The sequence below is a fragment of the Malus sylvestris genome, chromosome 16 (assembly GCF_916048215.2).
Source record: "Malus sylvestris chromosome 16, drMalSylv7.2, whole genome shotgun sequence".
Taxonomy (NCBI): domain Eukaryota; kingdom Viridiplantae; phylum Streptophyta; class Magnoliopsida; order Rosales; family Rosaceae; genus Malus; species Malus sylvestris.
In genome coordinates, this window is record NC_062275.1 from 6,269,235 (window position 1) to 6,295,587 (window position 26,353).

Below are 26,353 nucleotides of genomic sequence, written 5' to 3' on the forward strand. Positions count from 1 at the left end.
AAATAGACTCCTCCAAATATGTCATGTGGCAAACATATAATATTGTATTTCTTAAATACTTAACGACTGTCACGCCATTGAAAACTTTTCAACAATAATACTTCTCATACAGACTCACGTTTTAAGTGCTTACCAACAATATTTGGTAAAAGTCGGCATCAGAGAGTACTTGACCAACCGTCGTTATCATAACATTTGCTCTCTTTCGCAAGCACTTAAACCCTTCGACAACTTCAAGGGGAAAAGAAAAGTACAAGAGCCAAGGTATTTCTTTCGGTGGCATTTAGAAACAAGATATGATGTGTTTTATCATTACTGATCCAAGTCATTAAGTAAGAATATAGGTTTGTCACCAGTGAAGATACAATTCGTCGGTTTCTTGATTTTCTTGCAGGTCTTGTTTGGTTTTAGAATTGCCTTGGATTGAATGACTTGTTGAAGTGTTCGAAACACATCAAGAAGCAGATAATCAAACTAATTAAGTAATCAATAAAACAAAAATTAATCAAATCAGATGTGGTACGTTATTTACTGGATGATTGACCGAAGGCGCCACGTTGTTTACGATTAATCTTTTTTTTTTTTTTTTTTGAACTAGCGATATTATCTACTAAATGGGAAAGGTGGGCTAAGCCGCTAGCAACAATGAGATTCAAATTCGCGTTTGACGAGAATCAAATATAAACCTCTCGTTTACAAGTAAAGAAGAATACCATGATATTGTAGTACTAAGTGGCGATAAATTTTGAAGTGTGAGTGTGCTTCATCTAACGCCAGGAGGATCCTCGCCGGATCCTCCATTCACATTCGTTCATCGTACATCGTGCGGTTAGAAATTATTGTAAATTTTTTATTTAAAATTAAATATAAACAGTAACTGACAAAAAATGACCACACAATATATGATAAACGGATATGATTGAATGATTCCCGAGATCCTTACAAAGAGGATCCGGCGAGATTCTCTCTCCATCTAACGGTGTACTCTTTCTTACTACCTGGTGACGTGGCATCCTTTGAGTTGAGCTGGGTAAATGAATGTCTACCAGATCCGACCCGTCAGATGACGAAGACACGGAAGAAAAACGACATTGAGCACTTCGTCGTTTGATTTCGGTAGACTTTTAAATGGTAGAAGCTCAGAGCAAACAGACGACAAGTCATTGAAGTGAAGCGATTGAGAAGAAGAAAATGGGGAAGATTCCGGTGAAGATGAGAGCAGTGGTGTACGCGCTGTCGCCGTTTCAGCAGAAGGTGATGCCCGGCCTCTGGAAGGACTTCACCGGCAAGATCCACCACAAGGTCTCCGAGAACTGGCTCAGCGCCACCCTCCTCCTCACTCCTCTCGTCGCCACCTACTCGTAAGTCTTCGATCTAAAAATTAGGGTTAGGGTTTTTCGATTATGTTCCTAAATTTGTAATTGATGGTATTGGAGTTCAATTGTTACTGGATTTTGAAGTGGGCCGTACGTATTTGTGGTGAATTGTTGAAATTTATGGTCAAGATGTTGGATTTAGGGCTGATTGGATATGGGGGTTGTGAACATTTGGGTGGATTAGTACATGATTTGGGTTTTGATTTGGTGGGATTTGCAGGTACGTGCAGTATTACCAGGAGCAGGAGAAGTTGGAACACAGGTACTGAAGATTGGGAATTTTTCTTGTTAGTTGCAATGATAGACTGTTTGCTGATTGCAAATACACTAGTTGAGATTTGAATGTTTTGTATTGAAATTAAATGACGGTGACCCTGAAATGAAGAAGGGTTTGAGTTTTATTGTTCTGGAAACAAGTTTGTAATTTGTTAATCAGATGGTTGAAGTTGATATACAAATTCAATCTGCGTAATAAATTGAGATTGCGGTATCTGTTTCATTTATCGACATTTAAACGTGCAACTCCATTCTGCTTATTACCGTAGCAAAATCCTCGCATCATTCGATATAGGTGCAGGATTGATGCTGGTGCTTGGTCCTCTGCTAGTAATTGTAACCTCTTGACAAGGAGGACTTGTATGGAACAGGTTCAACGCTACCGTGGCGCCTTGGTCCAATAATATCATGCCATATGTAATTAGTGGACTGGAATGCCACGTGGTGGTGAACTCGTTTAATACAAGTTGCTCCCCTTGATGAGAATTTTAAGACCATTAAACTACATTGTGGCAAGGTTATTCTGATATCAAGTGAAAGTTGATGCCATGGACAACGATTGTCCGGGCCGCAACTTAAGCAATTCACCGCAGTCTGCGCAGCCCTTTAGTTTGTCTGCTGCATTATGATTTGCAGGTGAATTTGTTTGATGAAACATGTATGTAAGGACATTGAAAAATCAATCATATCATTGTTACGTGCAAGTCTAAATGCCGTAGCTGCTTCAGAAGAACAATCATCTAGTGCAGCTTATTACAATTCGAAGCCGGAACCACCAGAGTTAGGCCAAAAAATCATTAATCTGCCATATGAAAATGGTTTTGCAATGTGGTGCCGTGGTCGCACCACGTAGCCTCCGATTAACGAATGCGGTCCTCATCCGCTTCCTCATCTCTCGCTCTGATAAGACTCCGGAAACGCTCTTGACAACAGCAAGTTCTTCATCCTAATTATAAAAGCAAAGAAGCCGTAGCATGGGAGATGCATCAATCCAATCCCAATATACCTGCAAGGTCGACGACAACGATAAATTGAGTTGTGGTCAAGCTGAATCCGTTTCAGACGAGTAGCAATATACATGCAGTCCAGTTTCTGCAATGTTTGTTTGTCGAGGTCAAAAAAACATACCATAAGGGAGCGTACGAGGATGAGAGGTCGAGAAATGAATAAGGCCACCTGTAAAGAAGTTATGATGTTCATGAGCATTAGTTAAAGTTCTTCAATCTCAAACAAAAGTAATTCGAAATGCAGTTTTACGCCATGGATTTGAAAGCATGGAATATCCACTGGAAAATCACGAACACTCCCGTCCACAGCACAAAATATGCGATTCGGAACAATGGAAACCGCTGAAAGGAGGAAAAAGAGAGAAGATTTTAAGCTTTAATCATGAAAACAGAATAGCAGATGCCTTTGAAATGGACAAGGAACCGAACGTACCATGTTATTCAAAACTGCCTCGCCAAGGAGGAAAACGGCATTGACCGAGTGCATACTGACCAGCATCTGCAGTTGAACGACGAGCAGACGCGTCAAATAAAAGCCGTTCAGTATTGGAAATTAGAACAGCAACTCAAATCTAGTCACAATGTATAGAAGAAACCTTAGTCAATGAAAACAGCAACCTCGTACTTACAAAATCCAGTGTGTCAGATTTGGACAGAATGAGCCAATACACGCAATCAGTGAGAACCGCGGCACCTCCACACATCTATACACATGAACAAAGAGAAGGAAATAACCATGTTGAGATAACAGAAACTCAGACATTACCTAACTTTAAGAATCCAAGTCCTAATTTAACCACAACTGCAGCTGCTAATTGGAGAAAACCTACCTGATAAATAATTTGAAAGATGTATTCGCATGCACCTGCACCTTCGCGGCCGGGATATTCTTCATGAGTAAGTCTTTTAGATCCACTGAACGTATTGCCACTCTCCCCTAGTGTCGGAGCAACATAAGCACCTCGCTCTTCATCATCACCAATCCTATTGCGATGCTTATAAATTCCGCAAAGCGAGACTGAAGATCCAAACTATAAAATGTCTTCAGAACATATGAAAACTAGGGATAATGTGATTCGAGGAAACCCAAGCATAATGACCGTCATAGTTCATCAACCATAATGAGCATCTTTGAGTAGGAAGATTAAACCAAGCGGTCGAAGGTACAAAAACGAACTACATTTTATATTTACAGTACACCACGCTGAAAAACATACCCCGAAATAGAATGTGACCAAAGCAAACGTCCACCTGTTAAGCACAATAGGGCAACAGAGTACATCAGCATATAGAGCGTTGCACATATACAATCAACACGATAGGATTCAAATGCAAACAGATAAGATAGCTTACTGAGTATAATAGTAAAAGATGCCGCCTCCGTCAAGAGCAACATTGGCAACTATCAACCCCAACATCACAAAGAAAGCGATTACTCTATAAGCAAGCAACCACGCGGGATGAATTCCTTTAAGGCACGTCTTCCAGACTTCACCCTCGTACAAAGCCCCTACCGCTTCTCGCTCATCTTCTGTTCTCCTCCCCGTTGTTGATTTTTTGAAACCTTCGTATTTCCATATAAGAATTGAGGCTGCAACGATGGTAGATAAGATCCATACTGCACAAACGAGAAACCTCCAATTCAACCAATAACTCGGATCAGTCGTATCCGCAGTCATGACGGGTTGCCTAGTACTAGTGCGGTTGGATGATCCTGTGAAGAAACTCATAGCTCGTGAGTTTCACTCGTACTTGCCCCACTAATTACGTTATCTAATTTGCCACAGAAATTGCAAAAACATAATTGCTCAAATCAGAGAGCATGGAAGAAACCATAACAACCCTGCAAATTTTTGTGACAAAAACTTGGTAACAGTTTACATGTCGAATGTTAACAAACAAACAAACAAAATATCGTACAAATCAAACAACGATTCGACAGAAGTTTGAACTACGAAAGGAGCATAATTTAAAAGCCGAAGAATTATTTCAAGTACAAATGCGGGAGAGAACAAAATAATCAGCAGAGCTTTTTCATGGTTAAATTCCTTACCTTGTGGAGGACTGGATTGGATTGGAGAAGAATCAGAAGATCGAAAAGAAGACGGAATTTTTCCCCTACCAGTCAAAGACAAAGTCAACAGGCTCAGCTATTGTTTTTTATTTATATTTCAAATTCGGTGGGTTTAGGTGGTGCTACGTCTTTCCTCAACAACCACACCACGCAAAATAATCCACGTGGTTCTCGTGCCAAATCAGAATGCTAAATTGGTGTAAATTTAAACTTACAATTTGAATAGATTGATAAAATTACGTGGTAGAACAACCTTTTTTACGATTTCTTTTTTATTTTAGCTAATATTTGACTATCAAGAGCATATTTTATAATGGCAAATCAATGTGAAACGACGTTGATTATTAAGATCAAATACACGCAAATTATATATTTTTGTGAAAAGTGTTTTTCGGATAACGTGATTACTTATGAAACCAAAAAAATCAATTCAATCAAGCAAATAATATTTGGTAAATAAGCTAAGTAAAATTTATATAGCCAACGGCCAATATATGAATATTAATGGTACGAAGCTTTTCCATATGGTTGTCAGTTGTTGGGGAACAAATCTTACTAGATAGTTGCAAGATTTGGACAACTAAAACAAATTTTATTAGATAGTTGCATGATGTGAATGGCTGGTAGATTAGACACTAAAAGGGATTTAAAACTAACAATGTGGAAACCATAAATCACAGGTAATGACCCGAGGGGATTGAATCACTCTCATAAAATTCATCATCCTTACTCTCATTATCATAAGCATTATCACCATAGTCGTCATATTCGCTATAAGGATCCAGTTGTGGATCTTCTTCATACACTTGGATTGAGCTGTTGTTGGAGTCAATCGAGCATTTCGAGAGAGACATCATTTTGGAGGTTGATGATAGAATATCAAAACCATCTGGTTCTGAAGGCGACGGTGTTGATTGGTACATTGATATCCAATTTGAACCCTTCCTCATTGATATATGTTCATCATCAAAAGAAAGTAGCACGCAAGGAACCAATTCCTGTAAACAAAGTGGAGATTGAAAAGGTTAGGAAACTAAGAGAATGGGGGGACGAAATGATAAAGGTATCTCTTTGCAGAATATATGTTGATGCACAAAATTCGGAGGATCTTGGACCAACGTAAATCCGGCCGTGAATCACACAAACGCACAAGAACACAAAGATGTATTGTGATTCACCCCAATGTTTAGGCTACGTCCACACTGATGTTGATTCCATTTACTGTATGAATGTATGAATTACAATAGATCGACAATGAAGCTCTCTGGGGATGCAACCCTTGCCATTTTGCTTTATGTTTGGCTGAGAGGGTATTGCCCTTTATATTGTTGTGAGGGTTGAGTGTGAGACTCTCTGGATGTGAGGCTGAATGTGAGTCTATTTGGATGTGAGTCCTTAATGAGGGTGAGGGAGAGTCCCTTTTATAGAATAAGGGCTCCCTCCCCTTTTACATTTGTCATGGGCTTAGGGATGAGGCCCAAAGACGAGGCCCAATATATGGTACCAACAGGAGTCCCCCAAGTCTTCAATCAACAAAGTTTTTTGGCTGGAGACTTCAAATCCAATCCATTTACGGCCCGAAGTGGCTAGATGTCTTGAACCAGTACTCAACACAAGGCAATGCTCAACATAAAGCAATACTCGGATAGAGGTATCACACGTTACGAGACTGCTCGGTTGAAGGCGATACTCGTTGCGAGGCTACTCGGCTAGAGCCTATGCTCGCGGTGATACGGTTGCTCGGCTGGAGGCGATGCTCGTTGCGAGGCTGCTCGGCTAGAGGCTATGCTCGCTGCGAGGCAGCTTGGCTCATGGTATTCCTCATTGCAAGTATCTACTTTATGTCGACATGCACTCAGTATGAGTTGATTCTCGACATGACTTGGGTTCGCTTGTCGGGTTCTTTTAATCAGCAACAATGTTGATCAGTGAATCTAGTTACTCAATAATTCCTGACAAAAAATGACAGTATAAATATGACTGTATAATGAATAAATCAAATTGACAAAGTTTGTCAAGGCAAAATATTGTACTATGTGCCTTCTATAAATAAGTAATTTATCCAATCGTGTAGTAAATCACATGTTGTATAAGTGGCACAGTTTAATGGCAGTCACAATACTCTAGGCCAATAAATAAATATTGCACAGATACTTGGGTTAAATATATGTCACTAAGTGATGAATAATACTCTAGACAAAGTTTCATCATATCGTTTAAATAATAAAGGTTACTTTCATCATAACAAATATCAATAACATATTAAATAAATGATGAAAACATAATGATGTCTGCTGAAAAGAAAAAGTAAAATGTTTTATTTCTTTTGGCAGAGAAGAGAGAGAGATGCAGAGAGCCTAAACAATGAGGAGCTGCTGCTCCATTCGTCAATCATCACTCCGCTAAAGTGTGTGTGTATATATATATATATACATGTATAACTTTATGTGATGTGCTTTGTAATGTTTTTGACAGTGAGCATGTGATAAAATCATTACATAATGTAAATGGTGTAGTAGATGTACAGACTTTTACCACGTTTTATGATAATGATCACTGTGATATCACAGGTAAAGGAACGACTATATTATTTAACTAATATGCCCTCATGTTAATAGATAATAATAAAGTAATAAAATAACAAAAAAAAGAATCTTATCTCTTTCTTTCTCATGGCTTTGTCAGAAAATGGGCATAGGGTCCAAAGTTTTCCCGACATATTGGGTCAAAGGTGATGCTCGTTGTTGCTTTTATTGTTGTTTTCCCGACATGTGAGCAGATCCGTCTCACATGACTGCACCACTGTAAAATGCTCAATAATTTCTAGAACAAAAACCAGAACTTTTAGAACATGGCAGAGAGAGAGAGAGAGAGAGAGAGAGAGAGAGATTGAGAGATGATGGAGACGGAGGTCCAAGTCTCAGAGTAGGGAGGTGGAGCGACATCGTTGAGATCGTCGGTGACACCGAACTTCTTGAGCTCTGACAGCGAATGCGGCTAAGGGGCAGAGGACGGATGAGGGGTTGCTTTGAGACGGGTTGGTCACTCTCGTATTTGGAAAAAGAAGGGCCTTTGGTGGCAGAAAGGGCAGTGACGACTTGGATGATAGTCTCGACGCATCGCCCGAATGACGAGACGAAGACGCGGTGTATTGGAAACCCAAGATTCGATCGGAGCTAGGTACCCGTGCAGAAGGCCCGGAGCTTGCTCTCTTCGATCAGAGGCGGGTCCTACGGCTTGGGTGATTGCGATGTCCAGAGGGGCTCGAAGTTGTTGATGGGGCTCTGAGACGGATGATGGGCCTCAAATTGCACTGGCCATCGACGAAGGTTCATAGGACGCCATGGCTTAGCATTCTGAACCAATTTATAGGTGTCTATAGCAAATCTCGAACACCCTTTACTAGAGTTTTCTGCTTTTGGTCTTCTGACTCAGGGTGAAGACTTTCTTTTTCATGTTCTTCTGCTTCCATTTCCATGGCTGATAATTTTGATTTTCCTTCAAAATTTGAGAACAATAAAGCACACCCAGTTGATATATCTTGATTTTCTGAGATGGGTTTGTCAATTTGGTCATTGGTTTCTGCAGATTCACGGTGGACGTGAAAAATTGAAACAGAACCAACATAGCTTTTCGTGTCGTTTCCCACAGACGCCGCCAAATGTTGATGCACAAAATCCGAAGGATCTTGGACAAATGTAAATCCGATCGTGAATCACACAAATGCACAAGAACATAAAGATGTATCGTGGTTCACCCCAATGTTTGGGTTACGTCCACACTGATGTTGATTCCATTTACTGTATGAATGTATGAATTACAATAGATCGGCAATGGAGCTCTCTGTGTGAGACTCTCTGGATGTGAGGCTGAATGTGAGTCCTTAATGAGGGTGAGTGAGAGTCTCTTTTATAGAATAAAGGTTCCCTTCCTTTTTACATTTGTCATGGGCTTAAGGATGAGGCCCAAAGACGAGGCCCAATATATGGTACCAACAATATAAGTGGTATTTGGTACTTATACAATGCAATTCATCTTACCGCGCGAGAGGAAAGCTCGCATCAAACATTCTTGAGGTCTTTGGTCCAGTTCAAGCAAATGAAGGACAGACTAGACTTTTCCATCATGCTTTTCTCCCTGGGGGTGAAAACCATCTTGACCGAAGTTTACTCTACTTCTCTTGACGGGTTACTTGTACTAAAAAAATAAGCAAGCCTAATTCCTCCTAAGAAAAAAACAGATTAACTTGATGAGGAATATATTTACTCGTTATATTATTGGTAATTGCCTGAACCTCAATCTTAAGATGTTTTCCAAACTTATCATAGATTTTAAGGAAAACTAATGAAAATAGTTTGAAAACTTTGAGTTTTAACGAAAATAACAAAATAAAGGGTAAAGTGAATAGTACCAGGATTAACATTTTAGTGTACAAATATAGTTTTTTGTTAAAGTAAACAGTACCGAAAGTTTTCATTAAAGTTCCTAGATTTTATTAAGATAAGAGCAGTTCCACCAGAGGTGGAATAGCCCAGCACCCAGTAAAAAAAACCAGGCTGGGACTCTGTCAACCCACTCTAGCCCACGGGATTGCCTGACACTCAACCCAAGCTGGTCTCCAGGCCAACTTTAAATTGACAGACATTGGGACCGGCCTATATGACGTCATGATTTGAAATCGATGACGACGAACTCCATCTCCGGCGAGGAAGACGGTTGGATGACGCTACCTTCGAGGGCGAGACCGCCAACCCGGAACTTGCTGTTGAGGACGAGCTAGTCTTGGAAGCTGTTAAAGACGATGACATCAAATCCGGTGATGCAGTTGAAGGTTAGGGCGTAGGTCCAGAGGCGGTGGGTTTGAAGCTGGTGAGCCCATGCGGCGATGTCGACCAGTTTGGGGTGGGTTGGACTGCGGAGGGCAATGGGCGGTGGAGAGGAAGCGGAGAGTGAAAGAGAGGTGGGGATTTGATGGAGGGTGAAGATGGGGGTGTGGGGTTGGTGTGCTCTGGTCTGAGGAGCATTTTTGGAGAGAGAGGGAAAGATAGGGAGAGAGAGAGCTCACGGTGATGATGAAGGTGGTGGTGGGTTGGTGTTCTTTGATGTACAATCTGTCAAATTATTATTTTTTATTATTTTATAATAAAAAATAATAATATTTTAATAAAATTGACTAGGCTATTTTTTATTAGGGGTGAAGATGCTTTGGTCTATTACTGTTCACTGTGGTCTATTACTGTTCACTTGAGTGAATAAATGCGCTGGACGCTGGCGTAAATTATTCAGAGATGGAATTGTTCCAAGTAAATGGTGAAAAACATCATGATACTTTGAGCGGGGAATTCCCATTTCCGAACGACACCTCTTTTGGCGCCGTATCTTTATATGAGACCACATCAACTCTCATGCTCCTGCACCGCAGCAAATAATTAGCACGAGTGTTTGTATTACCCCCAAAACCCTAGCCTCAGGATACTATATAAGCTAAGCCCCTCCATTTTCCCTTCCCAGTCCCCTTTTCACTCTGCAGCCTTGCGCCTCCCTGCTCCTCCCCTGCGATCCTGAAGCCCCCCAACCATGCAGATCTTCGTGAAAACCCTAACGGGTAAGACCATCACCCTAGAGGTCGAGTCCTCCGACACCATCGACAATGTCAAGGCCAAGATCCAAGACAAGGAAGGCATTCCGCCGGACCAGCAGCGCCTCATCTTCGCCGGCAAGCAGCTCGAGGACGGCCGCACCCTCGCCGACTACAACATCCAGAAGGAGTCCACCCTCCACCTGGTACTCCGCCTCCGCGGTGGCGCAAAGAAGAGGAAGAAGAAGACCTACACCAAGCCCAAGAAGATCAAGCACAAGCACAAGAAGGTGAAGCTCGCCGTGCTCCAGTTCTACAAGGTGGATGATTCCGGCAAGGTCCAGAGGCTGAGGAAGGAGTGCCCCAATGCTGAGTGCGGCGCCGGGACTTTCATGGCCAACCACTTCGACAGGCACTACTGCGGCAAGTGCGGATTGACCTATGTTTACCAGAAGGCTGGCGGTGATTAGAGTAATTTTGAATTTAATATTTTGAATTATATCGTTATGGATTTAAATTTTGATGCTTTATGATCGTTTTGGATTTCAATTTCCGTGCTTGAAGAACCTATGAGCTTTAGTTCTTATCGTTGTTTCAATTGCATATGCCACATCGAATTATCCTAATTTTGTTGTTTTTGGCTGATGATTTGATGTTGGTTTTTGTTTTGGGTTGTTTGATCAGATGCATTTTCACACAGCAGGAGTAGAAAGTTAGGTTAATTTAAACTATGAGCTTCATTTGCTTAACATGGTTATTAAGACGGTTAATTTGGTTTTGATTAGCTTTGTTCGATTGATTTGGTTATGAAGCTGGTTATTTGGTTTTGGGTGACTCATTTGATTATATTGGCGATCAAGCTGATCAAATGGGTTTTACAAAATGGTTTTGGGTGACTCATTTGATTATATTGGCGATCAAGCTGATCAAATGGGTTTTACAAAATGGTTTTGGTTTATGTTCGTCGAGTCTGGTTAAAGCTGGTTTACCAACTAGCTTTAGGGTCTAGTGGTTTGAGTTGTTTGACGCACGCACACGATTTGATATTTGTGTTCGTTATCTAGTTATTGTTGGCTCATTGTATAGCTTAGCCCGAATGTTCTCTGAAGGAGAATATTGTGGTATTAAAAAAATGTTTGTTATCAGTGTGTCATATGCATGATTAGTATCGTAGTATTAGCCATTGTTTTTGTTTTTGTGAAATTGCTGCTGGTCGTCTATGATAAGATTGGTGTTTTCGCATTGATGCTAGTATGGTTGTTCCCCAAGAGGTTCCTCATGGGACACTAGCCTTATATACTAGGTATTTGTGCATGATTAGTATCGTAGTATTAGCCATTGTTTTTGTTCTTGTGAAATTGCTGCTGATCGTCTATGATAAGATTGTTGTGTTTGCATTGATGTTAACATGGTTGTGTCCCAAGAGGTTCCTCATGGGACACTACGCATTATATACTAGGTATTTGTGTGCATCATCAGTGCTGCATTGAGACTTTCTATGTCAGCAATGAACCGAACCAAATTTATACAAGCTATTTCAGTGTGCAATGCTGCTGCATTTCATCTTTCTATATCGGCATTGAACCAAATTTATGGCGTTGACATGTGGTGTAGTCTTGTAGAGTAAGGTGTAGTTTCACATCTTTTACATTGCGACGCCATGTTTTATAAGATTGCGTATCTAAATTCTTGTTATGTTGAACTAGAATGGTATGGGCTTCTTTTAAGATGCTGAGTTGCTGTAGTCTGGAGTTTTCTTAAATGTATGTTATATTGAGTCATGCGTTTGAACTTGAAGTAAATTGTTTAAGCTGTTAACTCGCGGACGGTGGCCCTTTTTTTCACCTTCTGCACATCATTTGGGATTCTAGCTAGTCCTTAAAACATTGCATTTGAGTGCAAGATTTATATGGTTTGGTTTGAGTTGTTGAACAAACTGGGAAGTGTAGTTTTACAGTGCGATAAACCACGCACTAAGGTTAAGTCGTGACATGATACAGCGTATTGGAAGGAGTTTAAATTTTGGTTCAATATTTTTGGCTTTTAAAATGTCAAGAATACCCATTCAAGAAGGGTTGTGTACAATGCACATGCAATTTTACGGATGAAATCCAAAAAACAAGTACTATCCACACATTTACTTATTTATTTTTAATTCACTCTCTGTTAATTTATATATTATGATATTTTTTAATTTATCCAATTCGATTGTTGAAAAGTGAGGGGATTGTGTAGGAATTAAAAAGAGGTGTGTGAATAACACTATCCAAAAACTATGTGTAGGGGTAGGCTTTGTGTGGTTCGATGCGGTTTCGAGTGAAATCGTAATCGAAATTGAAACTTTTTGCGGTGCGGTTAGGTACGGTTTCAAACGGTTTTGGTTCGGTTTTTTCTTAAAAAATGTACAATTTAAAATAGGAGGATGTTTTTCTTCTCTCCTAATCTCTCAAATTCCCTCCTCTTTTATTTGAACGGTCACGGTTAAGTCACGTAAACATTTTATATTGATATTTGTATAGAGACAATAAGACAAAAAGCAATGTGTGAGAGAGGAGAGGGAAGGGGATGGAAATAAGAGGGAAGAGAATCATACTCCTTTAAAATATACACTTGTTTACGCATAAGACAGTCTTATTTTTCTCATGTATTAATTAATGAACTTACAGCAACAACAATGTAGTAAAAAACAACAGCAAAATTGCCACAAAAAAAAATGCAGCAAAATTGCATAAAAAATGCAACAAAACAACAAAAACACAGCATAAAAATGCAGCAAAACTACAAAAAAATTGTAGCAAAACAGCAGCAAACATGTACCAAAACTGCAGCAAATGACAACTACTAAAATTGAGACAACATCCAATGCATCAATGGGTTTAAATCTGTACACAACACATCTACTAAAATTCAACTTGATCACCAATCACAATACTTGACTACAACTCAATTAAAAAGTTAAGTTTGTCATAATACAACTAAAGTTCAAACTTCAAAATCTCAAACAAAGTTGAATGTCAAAATGCCTTATGGCATTAGTGCAACCAAAAAAATAAATGGTTTATGGATTCAATAGTCTTGATTTTCAACTTACTTTGCATCGTTCAAATTTCAAACATTTGACTTTCTTTTTCCTTTTGAACACTTATTCTTCGAAGATTTGTCTAACCATATGCAACAGTAGCACCAATCTACAACACACAAGCATTAAAGAAAGTATATATGTATACATCTTTCATAATGCACAATTTGTTCAAGTTATATATCAAGATAAGCATTGTCAAGCTCCTAGCACATCTATTTCGTTAAATTATTGACAGGTCATGCACTCATACAGATTCCATCATGTGTTTTAGAATACTTGCAGATTTTAATATACTAAATTTTAATTACGATACTTGGCAAACTCCAAACAAGACAATTTTGAACCAAATCAAGGCAATATAGTAAAATACGAACTGGTACGAGGATGTGAGTAAATAAAGAAAACAAAATCCAAAGAGAAGCAGGTGAAAACAGTGGAGGGTAGTTCCTAAAGAAATTAATAATTTAGAACTTAAATTGATACTTTGGTGGTTCCTAATCTAGTTCCCCTTTTGATTCACAAACCCTATCCTTAAAATTAATTATAAACCCTAACCCAGTTGCCCTTTTGAATCTTTGATTCAAACGAACCCTAACTCTAAAATTAATTTAATTACAAATTATTAACTAAACTAACTAATACAAGTTCTAAGTTCTTACCATATTAGCTGGAACGAAAAGCAGGTGAATGATTTGCCAAGTCTGTTTTGCAGAGCTTTTGATTTGCAAAGTTCAGGGCTTGCGGAAGCAGGCCCGACCCAGGCCCAGTGCCACATGGACAACTGTCCAGGGCCCAAAGCTGAAGGGGGGCACAAAAAAAAAAACCCAAATAACTATGTATATTAAAAAAAAAAGTCCAAAGCCCAAATTGGGGCCGAAGGGCAAGAGCCCAAGAAAAATGAAAAAAGGCCCACATTTTGGGCATTACAAAAAATAAAATAAAAAATAAAAAAAGACATTAGGGACCACTCGGTCCTGGTATTGGGCACTACAAAAAATAAAAAAAAATAAAATAAAGACATTAGGGACCACTCGGTCCTGGTATTGGGCACTACAACCAAAAACTAAAAAATAAAAAAACAAAAACATTAGAGGGGCCACTCGGTCCCATTTAACCCTAACTCTTACCCCCTTTTCCCGCTTCCCCAACCCCCCCCCCCCCTTTGTTCCCCAATTCCCCCTCTTCCCTCCCCTGCCGTCCCTACCCCTCACGCTGCTGCACGCAGCCAGAGTCCCAGACAGACAGCACAAGAGGTCCTTGTCCGGCTGTCCCTCATCCTCAGCTCAGCACCAAGGGCATTCACTCACCAATCATCATCAACCCTTTTGAGTTTTGAGGTAAACTAATTTTTAAAATTTGAATTATCAATTCATAATTTAATATAAAATTTTGCAAGTGACATAGAATTATATGATAATTGAGGTATATAATTGTTGTTGTTGTTGATGAATTGAATTCTTGACTAATTGAATTATTTGATTTCATTTCAAACCCAATTTTTAGGTTCAATTTTTATAATATGTTAGACTATGTGTTAGTGTTTTTATAATATATAATATGTGTTGGAATGATAATTTTGATAGGAAATTTTTGTTATATCATGTGTAGGTAATTTTTGCAAACAAATTATCGAAGCCATGTCTTTTAGAAAACAACTCTTTGGTAATATGAAAAGGAAAAAAAAGGCAAGGGATAACGAAATTGCCGAAAGTTTAAGATATCTCTTAATAAATTTTTCTCTACAAATAATAAGTCAGTTGAAAATTTGAGAGAAAATGATGTTGGTGAAGAGTCACAAAATGTTGTTGGGGAGTCTCATGATCATGAAAATGGTAGTGATTTAAAAGAAAATATTGGTGATGAGTCTCAAGATCATGAAAATGGTGGTGATGTGGATTTAAATGTTGATGATGATCATATTAGTGTAGAGGAAAATATTGAGTCTCATGAACCTATTTTCCATTTAAACATTTATGATCCAAGAGTTTGGGATGGTCTTAATGCAAGAAAAGGGACCAATTCGAGAAACTAATTTCACTTATCCTAAGGACAAATTCTCTAGAAAATTTTCCTCACACTTCTATGATCGAAAATTACCAACGGGTGAAATTTATGATAGGAAATGGCTTGTGTACTCAAAAGAGTTGGATAAAGTCTTTTGCTTTTGTTGTAAATTATTTTAAACAATTGCCTCAAAAAGTGAGTTAGCAAAAGATGGAATTAGTGATTGGAGACATCTTGGTGTGAAGCTTGACCAACATGAAAAGAGTAAAGAGCATCTCATTAATAAGAGAACTTGGGTTGAGTTGAAAAGTAGATTGACAAAAAAATCAGACGATTGATAAAGAATTTCAAATGCGAATCAAGAAAGAGACAAATCATTGGAAACAAGTGATGCTTAGAATTATTGCTGTTGTAAAATGTCTTGCCATACGTAATTTAGCATTTCGTGGAACAAATGAAAGACCTTATGAAGACTCTAATGACAACTTCTTAGGTTTACTTGAAATGATTGCGGAATTTGATCCAATAATGCAAAAGTATTTTCGACTCATTGAGAATAAAGAGATTCATCACCACTATTTTAGCCATAAAATCCAAAATGAGTTGATAGCTACTTTAGCTTCAAAAATCAAAACCGCAATCATTAAAAAAGTAAAAGAAGCCAAATTTTTTCTGTCATTCTTGATTGTACTCTTGATGCAAGTCATGTGGAACATATGACTTTAATTTTGAGATGTGTTGACTTGTCAAGTATGTCAATAAATATAAAGGAGTATTTCATGAAGTTTTTAAGTGTGTAAGATACATCAGGACAATAACTTTTTAATGAGTTGCAAGATGTCCTAAAGTCTCTTGATCTTGATATTGATAATGTGAGGGGACAAGGTTATGATAATGGATCTAACATGAGAGGGAAACACCAAGGTGTCCAGAAAAGATTGCTAGACATAAATCCTAGAGCCTTTTACATGTCATGTGGTTCTCATTGTCTTAATTTAATAGTTTGTGATATGGCAAGTTCATGTCTTAAAGCAAAATCTTTTTTTGGAGTATGTCAATGCATATATACGGTGTTTTCTAACTTCACAAAGCGTTGGAATATTTTGCTTGAACATATTGATGATTTAACTTTGAAGTCATTGTCAACTACTCGATGGGAAAGTCACATTGAAAGTGTTAAAACAATTAAATCCCAAGTAGCCCAAGTTAGAAATGCTTTGTTTACTTTGGTGGAAATCACTGAGAATCCCCAATTAAGTAGGGATGTAGGATGTTTAGCATTAGGAGAACTTTCTAGTTTTGATTTTGTATTAAGTTTGGTTATTTGGTATGACATTTTGTTGAAGATTAACATGGTGAGCACAAAATTACAATCTGAGGACATGCGTCTTGATGTTGCTGTAAAGGCATTGGAAGCACTTGTTACCTTTTTTGAAAACTACAGAGAAACTGGTTTTGCTTCTGTCATGCGTGATGCTAAAGAAATTGCACTTGATTCGGAAATTGACCTTGTTTTTCAAACTAAACGTCATAGACCTAAAAAAAAACATCATGATGAAGTTGATGGTAATGAGAGCGAACAACAGTCTGCTAAAGAATCATTTAGAACATATTATTTTCTAGTTATAGTGGATATTGTTTTTTCTCAGCTGAAACACATGTTTGAACAGTTAAAGGCTTTTGAATCTATTTTTGGCTTCTTGTTTGATGCACCGAGGTTAATTTCATTGGATGAGCAACAGCTAAAAGAAAATTGTAGGAATCTTGAAGCACATTTGAAACATGGAAATACCATGGATGTAGATGGAGCCGATTTATGTTCCGAATTACATGTGTTGCAAATGATGTTACCTGAAGAAGCATTTCTCTCCAATAACCCTTGGACATCCATGGAAATAGCAAACTTTGTAAAAGAAACTGACATGTGTCCTAACGTCTTGATTGCTTATCATGTACTGTTGACTGTACCTGTGACTGTGGCATTTGCAGAAAGAAGTTTTTCAAAATTGAAATTATTAAAATCTTACTTGCGGACCACTATGACTCAAGATAGGCTAAATGGATTAGCAATCTTATGCATTGAAAAGGATGAGATTGAAGACTTGGAGTATAATGATATAATTGATGATTTTGCTTGAAAAAATGCCAGAAGACAATTTCTTAAAGGTTGAAATTTCAAGGAGCTTTGCTAGGAATGGTTGTATATGATTGTATTTTTTATTGTCGGGGTTTAGGTACTATATCCCCCCCGTTGTATATTTTCTCAAGTAATATAATTTGGGTGTGAGGGCTTAGCCCCCCAGCTTCGACTGGGTTCCAACCCTCGTTAATTTTTTTTTTTTTTAACATATGTTTCCGTATTAAAAAAGGGCATATTTTGAGCTTTCGCACTGGGCACCAAAAAACTTAGGACTGGCCCTATGCGGAAGAAGGTGATCTGGGGATGCAAGCAGTGAGGTCGCAGAGATGCAAGCAGCCAGGTCGCAGAGATGCAAGCACCGAGGGCACTGATGTTGACTGTAGAAGAGATAAAGATGAGAGAGAGAGAGAGAGAGAGAGAGAGAGAGAGAGAGAGAGAGAGAGAGAGAGAGAGAGAGAGAGAGAGAGAGAGAGAGAGAGAGAGAGATACTGATGTATCATGTATGGACTCGAATAGTGGTGCAAAATTGGATGACTAGTGTAGTTGAACTAATTAAAACATAATATTCAATATATGGTGCGGTTTTGAAAACCCAAAACTGAAACCAAACCATTTTCTTTGCCGCGGTTCGGTTTTGAAACCGCAACTGTTTCAAAACCGCAAAACCAAATTGTTCGATGCAGTCCGATTCGATTTGTGTTTCGGTTTCGATTTTTTGTTCCAAGTGCCCACCCCTAACTATGTGACGTCTCTCTCAAACTTTTTGTTAATTTGACAAAATGAAATTGTGGGTATAAGTTCGGGTGACATCCGAAGATTGCATATTTTGTTAAGCAGCTATAGCCAAAAAATAAGATATTGATGAGCATGTATGTTCAAACCGGTCCCGAATCACCAAAAGCATCATGACCATTGACATCTTTCCATGAGAATCATCACTCCTCACTCCTCCCTCAGCAGCAGTCAAGATTTCTGCTAACTTGGGTAAAAATAACTTCAACGTAATTACTCGCAGAGTTCCGAAGCTAATAACTTTCTTAGAGCAAACAAGGACAGGTGATAATTTATGAGATAATAACCTTTTCTGGGTATGTTTAGAACCAACAGGATCCTCTTCGGATTTTTTGGTAAGGATTCTAGGGATTTGTGAATCGTATCTGTTCATCGTACATTGTACAATCAGGGTTTGCCAAGTACTGTTTGTGTTTATTTTAAATAGAAATATTTAAAATAATTTCTGACCGCACGATATACGATAAACGGACATGATTGATGAATTTTCGAGATCCTCACAAAAAGAATTCGACGAGAATTCGGATTCTGTTTAGAACAGACTATTGTCGCTATATAATTGTTGTGGTAACTATTTGCCAGTACTTGAATAGAAAATAAGATAAAAAGACAAAAAGAAGAGTGAAAGAAGAAGATGAAAGGAGATGGTAATAGAACGAAAGAGACAACAAAACTTTCTTTTGACTTTTGACTACTAAATGATCCACTTCAATTGACCTAAAAAAAAATATGATTGATCCACTTCAGAGATAGGGTTCCCAATTTCGAATTCATCCTCCTTTCTTTAGGGTAGATGCCCTTGGGAATGAAAGTTTCACTGCAGCTTTTTACAAGTCTTGCTGCCCAATATGTTGCGTTTCGGAGGAAAGTACCCATCGGTAACTGTAAAAAGTAAAGCGATTCACGTTATATGGCAAATACAAGTTTGTTTGATCCCAATTATATATGTACGTGGTCTATATATGGATGAAGTATTTACGTATATAGATTGATTCTAATCATTTATATTTATGAGACTTATAAAACATAAATAGTTAAAATTAACTCAAACACATGTGCGTGACTAATCCTAACACTTCTCTGCAAATACAAACCTATGAAAATAAAATAAAATTTGAGTCTTTGCTCAAACAATACAACCTTTCTACGCATGCAATGCAAATGCTAAAAGCTCAAAGAGTTTTGGCACAAAACACTAATTTGAAACTGATCTCTTCCTGCCCAATGTACAATAATGATAGCTAGAAACCCATTTCCCACTTAACAAATTAAACTATAGATGATTAGGGTCTGACCAACAATGAAAAACAAAATAGATGATTATACTACACTCTTGGGACAACCAAACATAAATATATAAAACCAGAGAATGTATGTGTATTTTCAAACTCTCCACCTTTGAGTTATGAATTTTTCAATCTGTGGGGATGTGGGAACCTTTGATCTTGAACTCTCACTTACAACCACATGGGGGAGAGTTAATTACCACACAGTGGATCAATGTCAATGAGTTAAAACGGTTACTTATGCAGTAGATGTAGGTCCTTGATGAACCAAAACTGGGCAGCACAAAAAGCAAAGGAGAGACCTTCTCATGTCAATTGGTCTTTGCTCCTCTTTCAGGAAAGGACAAATCCTGAGATGCCACTTTTCCTTCTCCATGCATGCTTCTAGAAACATCCACCTTATTACTTATGGAAAATTTGCTGCACTTTCACTTTCACTTTCCATGTGGGAAAAACGAGAGTCAATTTGTGGAGAAAACAACGCATGAAACAAAAGGAGCCTCTCTAACCCTAGCTAGTCACTTTACTCACCTGCCGTTGGATTGAAGTTTTACATCAGAAATAGATGTGGCAGCAAAGTTTTACATGAGAAATAGATGTGGCTGCAAAGGTATTGCCAGTTTCACCATTTTAGGATTTAGGGGTGTGACTGTAATTTGGCTATGGAGTGAGAGAACCTTAGACACCAAACATTCTGAAATGCTTCAACATTTATTTATTCATCATCCCAACTTCACGTTGATATAGCAGTGAAACCTAGCACACGTCTTTTTCCTTGAAACAACGAGGATAAAATCACATAAAAGTACTTGACCATGACTAAGTAATAATAATCAATGAAAGTTAGTGATTTATTAATACATAATGATTCCTCCAGCTTCTATTCTATATATAAACCCTCACGTTTTATAACCAAACACTTGTGTGTTTCCCTCTCTCTCTCTCTCTCTCTCTCTATCTCAAACACACAAACATGTCAACACTGAATCAGCTCTTCGATCTCCCGGATCAGATTTGCTATGTTCAATGTGGCTTCTGCACTACCTTACTACTGGTTACTCAATATTTGCCCCAACTCTTTTACAAGTAGATTGAGAAAAATAGTGATTTAGCTAGCATGACTGATTAAGTTCCTGGGTTCTGATCTGTTTCTTACTTTTTTTTTTGTCGAGTTTCTTAGTCTATTCTATTATCTGGCCAATTTTGACCGATTGGTTTCTATGTAAAAATGTAGGTGAGCATCCCATGCAGCAGCTTGTCAATGTTGGCTGTCACGGTCCGTTGTGGTCATTGCAGTTGCCTCCTATCTGTTAACATGATGAAGGCCTCCTTTGTTCCCCTTCATCTCTTAGCGTCACTTGCCCAAGATGAGGTACATATACCCTATACATGTATGAGCAGTTTTTTTAATATATCAATCTCATCAAATCTTGAATATTTCTTCGGGTTTTCCCATCTTTGGTGCTTAAAAAACCTAGTCTCTCACTTTACTAAAAAACAATATGGTGTCTCTGAGAAATTTTTATCTCTTCGTAGCAAAAAGAAGAACTTTGCTTAGAGGAAATGGTGGAGAAACAAAACCCCTTGGACATGCGCAGCCCACCAATGGTGGTTTCTAATTCTGATAATGAAGAGGAGGATACAATCTTCATGAATCCCATTGTTAACAAACGTATGTTTATAAGCCATCCATAATTTGGCAATTATATATATAGGCTTACATTAACCTTATCTAATTTCTACTGTTTGTGTAGCCCCAGAGAAGAGACAACGAGCTCCATCGGCTTACAACTGATTTATCAAGTAAGATTATATGCATGTGAATGTGATTCAACAACGAGGAGCTTTAGACATTTTATGTGACTTTCTTTTGTTAAACAGGGAAGAAATCAAGAGGCTTAAGGATGAGAATCCAAGCATGACTCATAAGGAAGCTTTCAGTACAGCAGCAAAAAATGTAAGTTTTTTATAGCCAAGATCAGTAATGAAATTTAATTATAGTACTATTAACTTTCGTGATTTTGCATGTTTGACTATGTGTAGTGGGCTCAGTTCCCTCCAATTCAGTACAAAGAAGATGGTCCAGATGGAGAGAGTTGCACCAGCCAGAGAGAGGAAAATGTGGCATGGGAATCTGATGTGCCTGAGGTAAACTAAACACCCTAAGTTCCCAACTTTGATCAGATTAATTTCAAATGTACTTATCACAAAAAATAAAATTCAAAAGGGTAATCAAATCAAGTAATCCCCTAAATTGTCGACTATTGTTTATAGGTTAGTTATGCAGCATGCGTGATTAAAATATTGATCACAAGCATGTAAACCCTAATTGACTTTTGTTTAGAGGTTGGCAAACCCTAACTAAAATATCATGTAATCAGTTCATATTTATCTAATTAATGTAGCAAATGATCAGAATATATAGCAATTCACCAAGGGGGCATCACGAGGGCTAATAGTAATATCGATCCCAAAACTTGTCACTATCTTTGTAGTTCAAACTACTGAATGCCAAATTTATTATTTGAAAGCAAAGGCCAGCTCCTTATGCGTTTGTAATAATTAAATTTATGCCACTCATTCATGCATAACTTTCTGTTGTTAAAAATTTGCAGGCAGTCGAAGATGGCAAAGTTTTCGGTGAGACAAAGGCCCTAAGGCATTCCATATGGGCAAGGACACCCTTCGAGTGAATGAAGACTTGACCTAAACTTCTATAACAAGAAAGCTGTTTGTTTTTCAGGCCCACGATTTAGGGTTCAAGTCACTTGCTATTTTAAGAGTAGATTCTCTAGGAAATGTGCTTTACATTTCAGATTGAACAAAAAAGTCTTCACTGGCTGCAGAAAGATGTATTACTCGGTCGATCTAGCTTTCAAATGACCTTGCTGATTGTGATCGAATTATATATTTAATTTGGTTCAGTTAAACAAATTAAAGTTTTTCTAGTTCAATTCAGTTTCCAAGTAAATAAAATTTGTATGGTTATATGGACTGCATGCAAATTTCCATATGGTTGTGACAGCTACATTTCCTCATTTGGTTATATGCTAGCTGGGACTCTTGCTATAAGAGACATTAATTAATGACACATTTCAAAACTAGGGATGTGTTTAAGTAGTTTGTCATGCATCATCTATCTAATTATTTTTCCAATGTTTTTCAATAATTATTATGAATGATGCTCGATATATGATATATATATATATATATAGGGAGATGTTTGATCATGTTCATGAAATAGATGAAACTTTCATACATGGTTTGGCCAAGGGAGTCTCCTCGATTTACCTATCTCAACAGAATCTATGCTTAGGTGGTCTTCAGATTCAGATGACGGTAGTAAATGTGGATGAATCACAGTAATATGAATCATTTTGAAAGCAAAGTTGTAAGTTATACCATTCAAAAATGGCCCAGCCCTTGTGGGAAAATAGATAAAACCTATATTTGTGGCACACAGAGTCATGAGTACGTAGCACAAAAAAATTGGTACTTGATTGGGATTTTATCCATTTTCCGAATCATCGAACCTTATTTACAGCTATAATTACAATCTAGGATATTCAAAATGATGGTAGCTAATTTTTGAGTTGTAATTAATTTGTTTTCTGATTCACTCGTATGTTTCAGAGTAATCACACATTCACTTCTAGTACTGTTTCCTTCTTCCAAATCTTGCCCGCCTTTGAATATAACTGCCTGAAAATAGAAAATGCAGCAATAACCTCGAATAATTAAGTTTGCAATAATTTAACAATCTAATTAATTTTTCTTAGGCCCCATTGCTGTATGAGAATCTATACATACATACATACATACATACATACAGGATAAATCTTCCCGATCGACCATCACAGTTACAGTGATGTATATATTGGTGTGGTTGGGGTTAGATATACATATATCTAATTTTGTGGTGTAATTCATGAGTGTATTGAATGCAAATAATTCTAAAAAAGAAAAGAAAAGTATAGATGAGCTGGGTTCTTACCTATTAAAGGCCTGGGAGAAATTGAGTGGAAGTATGCTTGGAAGAAGTGCCTATTCTCTTTTTGTAGCTCTCTCCACACTGCAATCATATATATATGCATTCAGCATTCACACACTAGTAAACCAACTAACTAGACTAATAATGATTCATAGGGTGGGCATCAAACCAACTTATCCCAATCATATTGGTCGGTTTGGTTTTGATCAAGAAAAAAGTCAAACAAATCGAACTGAATCGATTTATTTTTAGTTTGGTTTTGATACTTTTGAAACCGAGCCAATCATGTATTTTTTAATTATTAATTTATTTATTTTACACGTGAACGTATTATAGGTTATTTAGAGGTCTTATTCGTATACATATTTATATGTCTCAACATATTACAAGTTGTCTATTAACAATTAAGAGATTTATATGTACTTTATACTTCTGTGAGGTTTTAATTAATAAATCGTCTGCTAGCATGAGTTTTTATTTAATTGAAAACTAGTTCTATTTGACTTAATGAATTTTTAAGGTTCCGAAAAACTTAATCTTTCAATCGAATTGGAATTAATGCATGAAATGTATGAATGTTTAAAAGATTAAAACTCTTGAAATGTTCAACATGTTTTATTTATGTGTTGAATAGACTTAAACCGACCAAACTAAACCGAATGAAACCGATTAATAATGGTTTGTTTTGATTTGGTTCGATTCCAACAGTGGCATTGATAAAAATGGAACAAAATCGAACCGTTCAATACTAGTTTATTCGACTCTATTTTTGTGCCACACCGAATCAAACGGATCCGCACCCACCCCTTATGATCGAACACACGCGTCTGTATACGTATTAATACACTAGTAAATACAGAAAATCTCGAGAGACAGACCTGTAAGCGTGACGAGTGGCCTAATGCTTGCATGCTCTGCTAACACCTTTACGCATTGGTCACGACTCATTTGAAGTAGCAAGCATCTCTCAATAAGATGTTGAACCTGTTTTTTATATGCATCAGTATCATTACCATAATTTCCATGCAAATTAAGAAAAGGGTAATGCTAAAGAGACTAAAGTTGTAATAAAATTTTGTAAATTAAATGATATGGAAATTGATGATTGGATAATTACTTAAGCGTTGATAAACGTGTTCATTCCTATTTATGATATATCATTTAGTTTGCAAATTTTATTTACAAATTTAGTCTCCTTAGCATTACTCTTAAGAAAATTATTGGCATGCATAAGTACAATGAGAGAGAGAGAGAGATGGAGATTACCATTCTAATGTAGCTTTGAGAGTGGCAATGCAGACATGGACCAAAGTGATGACTGTGATACATTTCTCCCGAGTCTCGATGAGTCTAGGGTTTTGGACAAAAACAAAAGGCATGAAAGGCTAAAAGAAGAATAGAATAGAAGAGAGAGAGGTAGGAAGAAAACAGATATAGAAGCCAAAAAAAGTTCAAGGAAGAAAAGATATTTAGAGGGGTTATATAGAACAAAAGACGACCTAAAATACCAAAAGGGAAGTGTTGTTATCCACAGATATCGAAGCGAAGGGCCAAAAGAGCACTAGAAATCCAAATGATAGAGTCACCTCATCTCCAAAGACTTCAAAAGATAAGAGAACACACATTTGCGTTTGTGCCGATGACAAATCCGTACGTGGCTAAGCTACTAGCCACTTCACTTGATGATTGATGACTTGAACCAGTCCCAACAATTAATTAATTTGCTACCTATTTTCGGGTCCTACATCCCCTACTTGCAAATTGCCATGAGTTAGTATTGCGTTCGTGTATGCTAGCTAGGGCTCTTGATGCAATACCGTGCATGCCATGATTCATGGATAAATATACTTGTTGTATAATAGTCTTTATCTCGTTTGTCACACAAACGATATTGGAAAAAAAAATTGAACTTAGAACTTCGAATGCAAGTATAAAAATTGTTATTCATAACCGAATGCAAATGGTTAGCCATTATGATAGTGCATAAATAATGTTCCTTCTACATATCGTTTTTGTAGCTGCTTGTGTCCCCCGCAACATTGAGTGTTCATTATTTTTTAGATGAATATACAATTTTCTTCACTTTCATTTCTTAATAAGGGTATTACAACTTTCTCGAAGTCCGATTTTGAAGAGTTACAATTAATGATTTTAACAAACATTTAGACTTTTAACCACTTGAATTGCAAATCTTTTGCGACAATCTAATCTTTTATTGCATATGTTATAGGGAGTTTTGAGTCTTGACACCTGGAATGGCATAAGTTCTCCCCTTATGTTAACGTATGGTTCTTTCTTCTTTGTGGGTGCGTTTATTCTGCACGTCTTCATGTGTTTGGGCCAATATTATTCTAGATAGATGCGAAGCTTATGTGCCGCGCGTAATACTCTGGTCCCAACCTCATTCTCCCCACACTACAAAAAAAAAAACATGTTAATGAGGAGATATTTTTCAGTGTAATGCCGGAAACTCGCACTCAGTTCAACATGAACAAGTCCAACCATTGGCATAAAGCCAAATTGCCTCCAACTTACTCACATGTGAATCGGCAAAGCAGAAACGTCATTTGACCATGTCAATAATTCATCGCATATGTTCCACCATTCTCATGGCCTGACTGAGTGACTAATCCACCTGATTAATTAGCATTATTTAATTGATTATCTTACTCACCATACCATCATCGAATAAAGTATTATTCTTTCTTTTGACAACTGTTGCCTTTGTATATAACCACGTTTATTGA

General features: G+C 37.6%; 4 protein-coding genes, 1 long non-coding RNA gene and 1 pseudogene across 7 annotated transcripts; 3 read left to right on the forward strand and 3 right to left on the reverse strand.

Moving 5' to 3' along the window:
* The first annotated feature begins 1,140 nt into the window (after positions 1-1,140).
* Positions 1,141-1,866, forward strand: LOC126607956 (cytochrome b-c1 complex subunit 8-like). Its single transcript, XM_050275677.1, has 2 exons — positions 1,141-1,361; positions 1,597-1,866. The coding sequence occupies exons 1-2, from the start codon at positions 1,192-1,194 to the stop codon at positions 1,643-1,645; spliced, it is 219 nt and encodes a 72-aa protein (XP_050131634.1). The 5' UTR covers positions 1,141-1,191; the 3' UTR covers positions 1,646-1,866.
* Positions 1,867-2,315: 449 nt separating this feature from the next.
* Positions 2,316-4,834, reverse strand: LOC126607953 (uncharacterized). Of its 3 annotated transcripts, none has more exons than XM_050275675.1 (9): positions 4,713-4,834; positions 4,013-4,373; positions 3,877-3,910; positions 3,490-3,690; positions 3,289-3,363; positions 3,093-3,158; positions 2,910-3,001; positions 2,781-2,828; positions 2,316-2,658 (listed from the first exon to the last, which is right to left on the reverse strand). In XM_050275675.1, exons 2-9 carry the CDS (start codon positions 4,336-4,338, stop codon positions 2,541-2,543), a joined length of 960 nt encoding a protein of 319 aa, XP_050131632.1. In that variant the 5' UTR covers positions 4,339-4,373; positions 4,713-4,834; the 3' UTR covers positions 2,316-2,540. The 3 variants fall into 3 exon arrangements, with proteins under 3 accessions (XP_050131632.1, XP_050131631.1, XP_050131630.1); XM_050275674.1 differs by having other exon boundaries at positions 4,013-4,502; positions 4,713-4,801; XM_050275673.1 differs by lacking the exon at positions 4,713-4,834 and having other exon boundaries at positions 4,013-4,673.
* A 5,387-nt stretch (positions 4,835-10,221) lies between these two features.
* On the forward strand, positions 10,222-10,937 carry LOC126607954 (ubiquitin-40S ribosomal protein S27a). Its single transcript, XM_050275676.1, has one exon. It carries the CDS (start codon positions 10,311-10,313, stop codon positions 10,779-10,781), a length of 471 nt encoding a protein of 156 aa, XP_050131633.1. The 5' UTR covers positions 10,222-10,310; the 3' UTR covers positions 10,782-10,937.
* A 2,221-nt stretch (positions 10,938-13,158) lies between these two features.
* Positions 13,159-14,144, reverse strand: LOC126607957 (uncharacterized). Its single transcript, XR_007617735.1, has 2 exons — positions 14,053-14,144; positions 13,159-13,499 (listed from the first exon to the last, which is right to left on the reverse strand). It is a non-coding gene; the product is annotated as an uncharacterized LOC126607957 (long non-coding RNA).
* Positions 14,145-20,559: 6,415 nt separating this feature from the next.
* Positions 20,560-22,490, forward strand: LOC126607958 (axial regulator YABBY 4-like; annotated as a pseudogene).
* Positions 22,491-22,990: 500 nt separating this feature from the next.
* Positions 22,991-25,372, reverse strand: LOC126607959 (uncharacterized). Its single transcript, XM_050275679.1, has 4 exons — positions 24,873-25,372; positions 24,485-24,590; positions 23,610-23,687; positions 22,991-23,317 (listed from the first exon to the last, which is right to left on the reverse strand). The coding sequence occupies exons 1-4, from the start codon at positions 24,933-24,935 to the stop codon at positions 23,268-23,270; spliced, it is 297 nt and encodes a 98-aa protein (XP_050131636.1). The 5' UTR covers positions 24,936-25,372; the 3' UTR covers positions 22,991-23,267.
* Between the last annotated feature and the right edge of the window lie 981 nt (positions 25,373-26,353).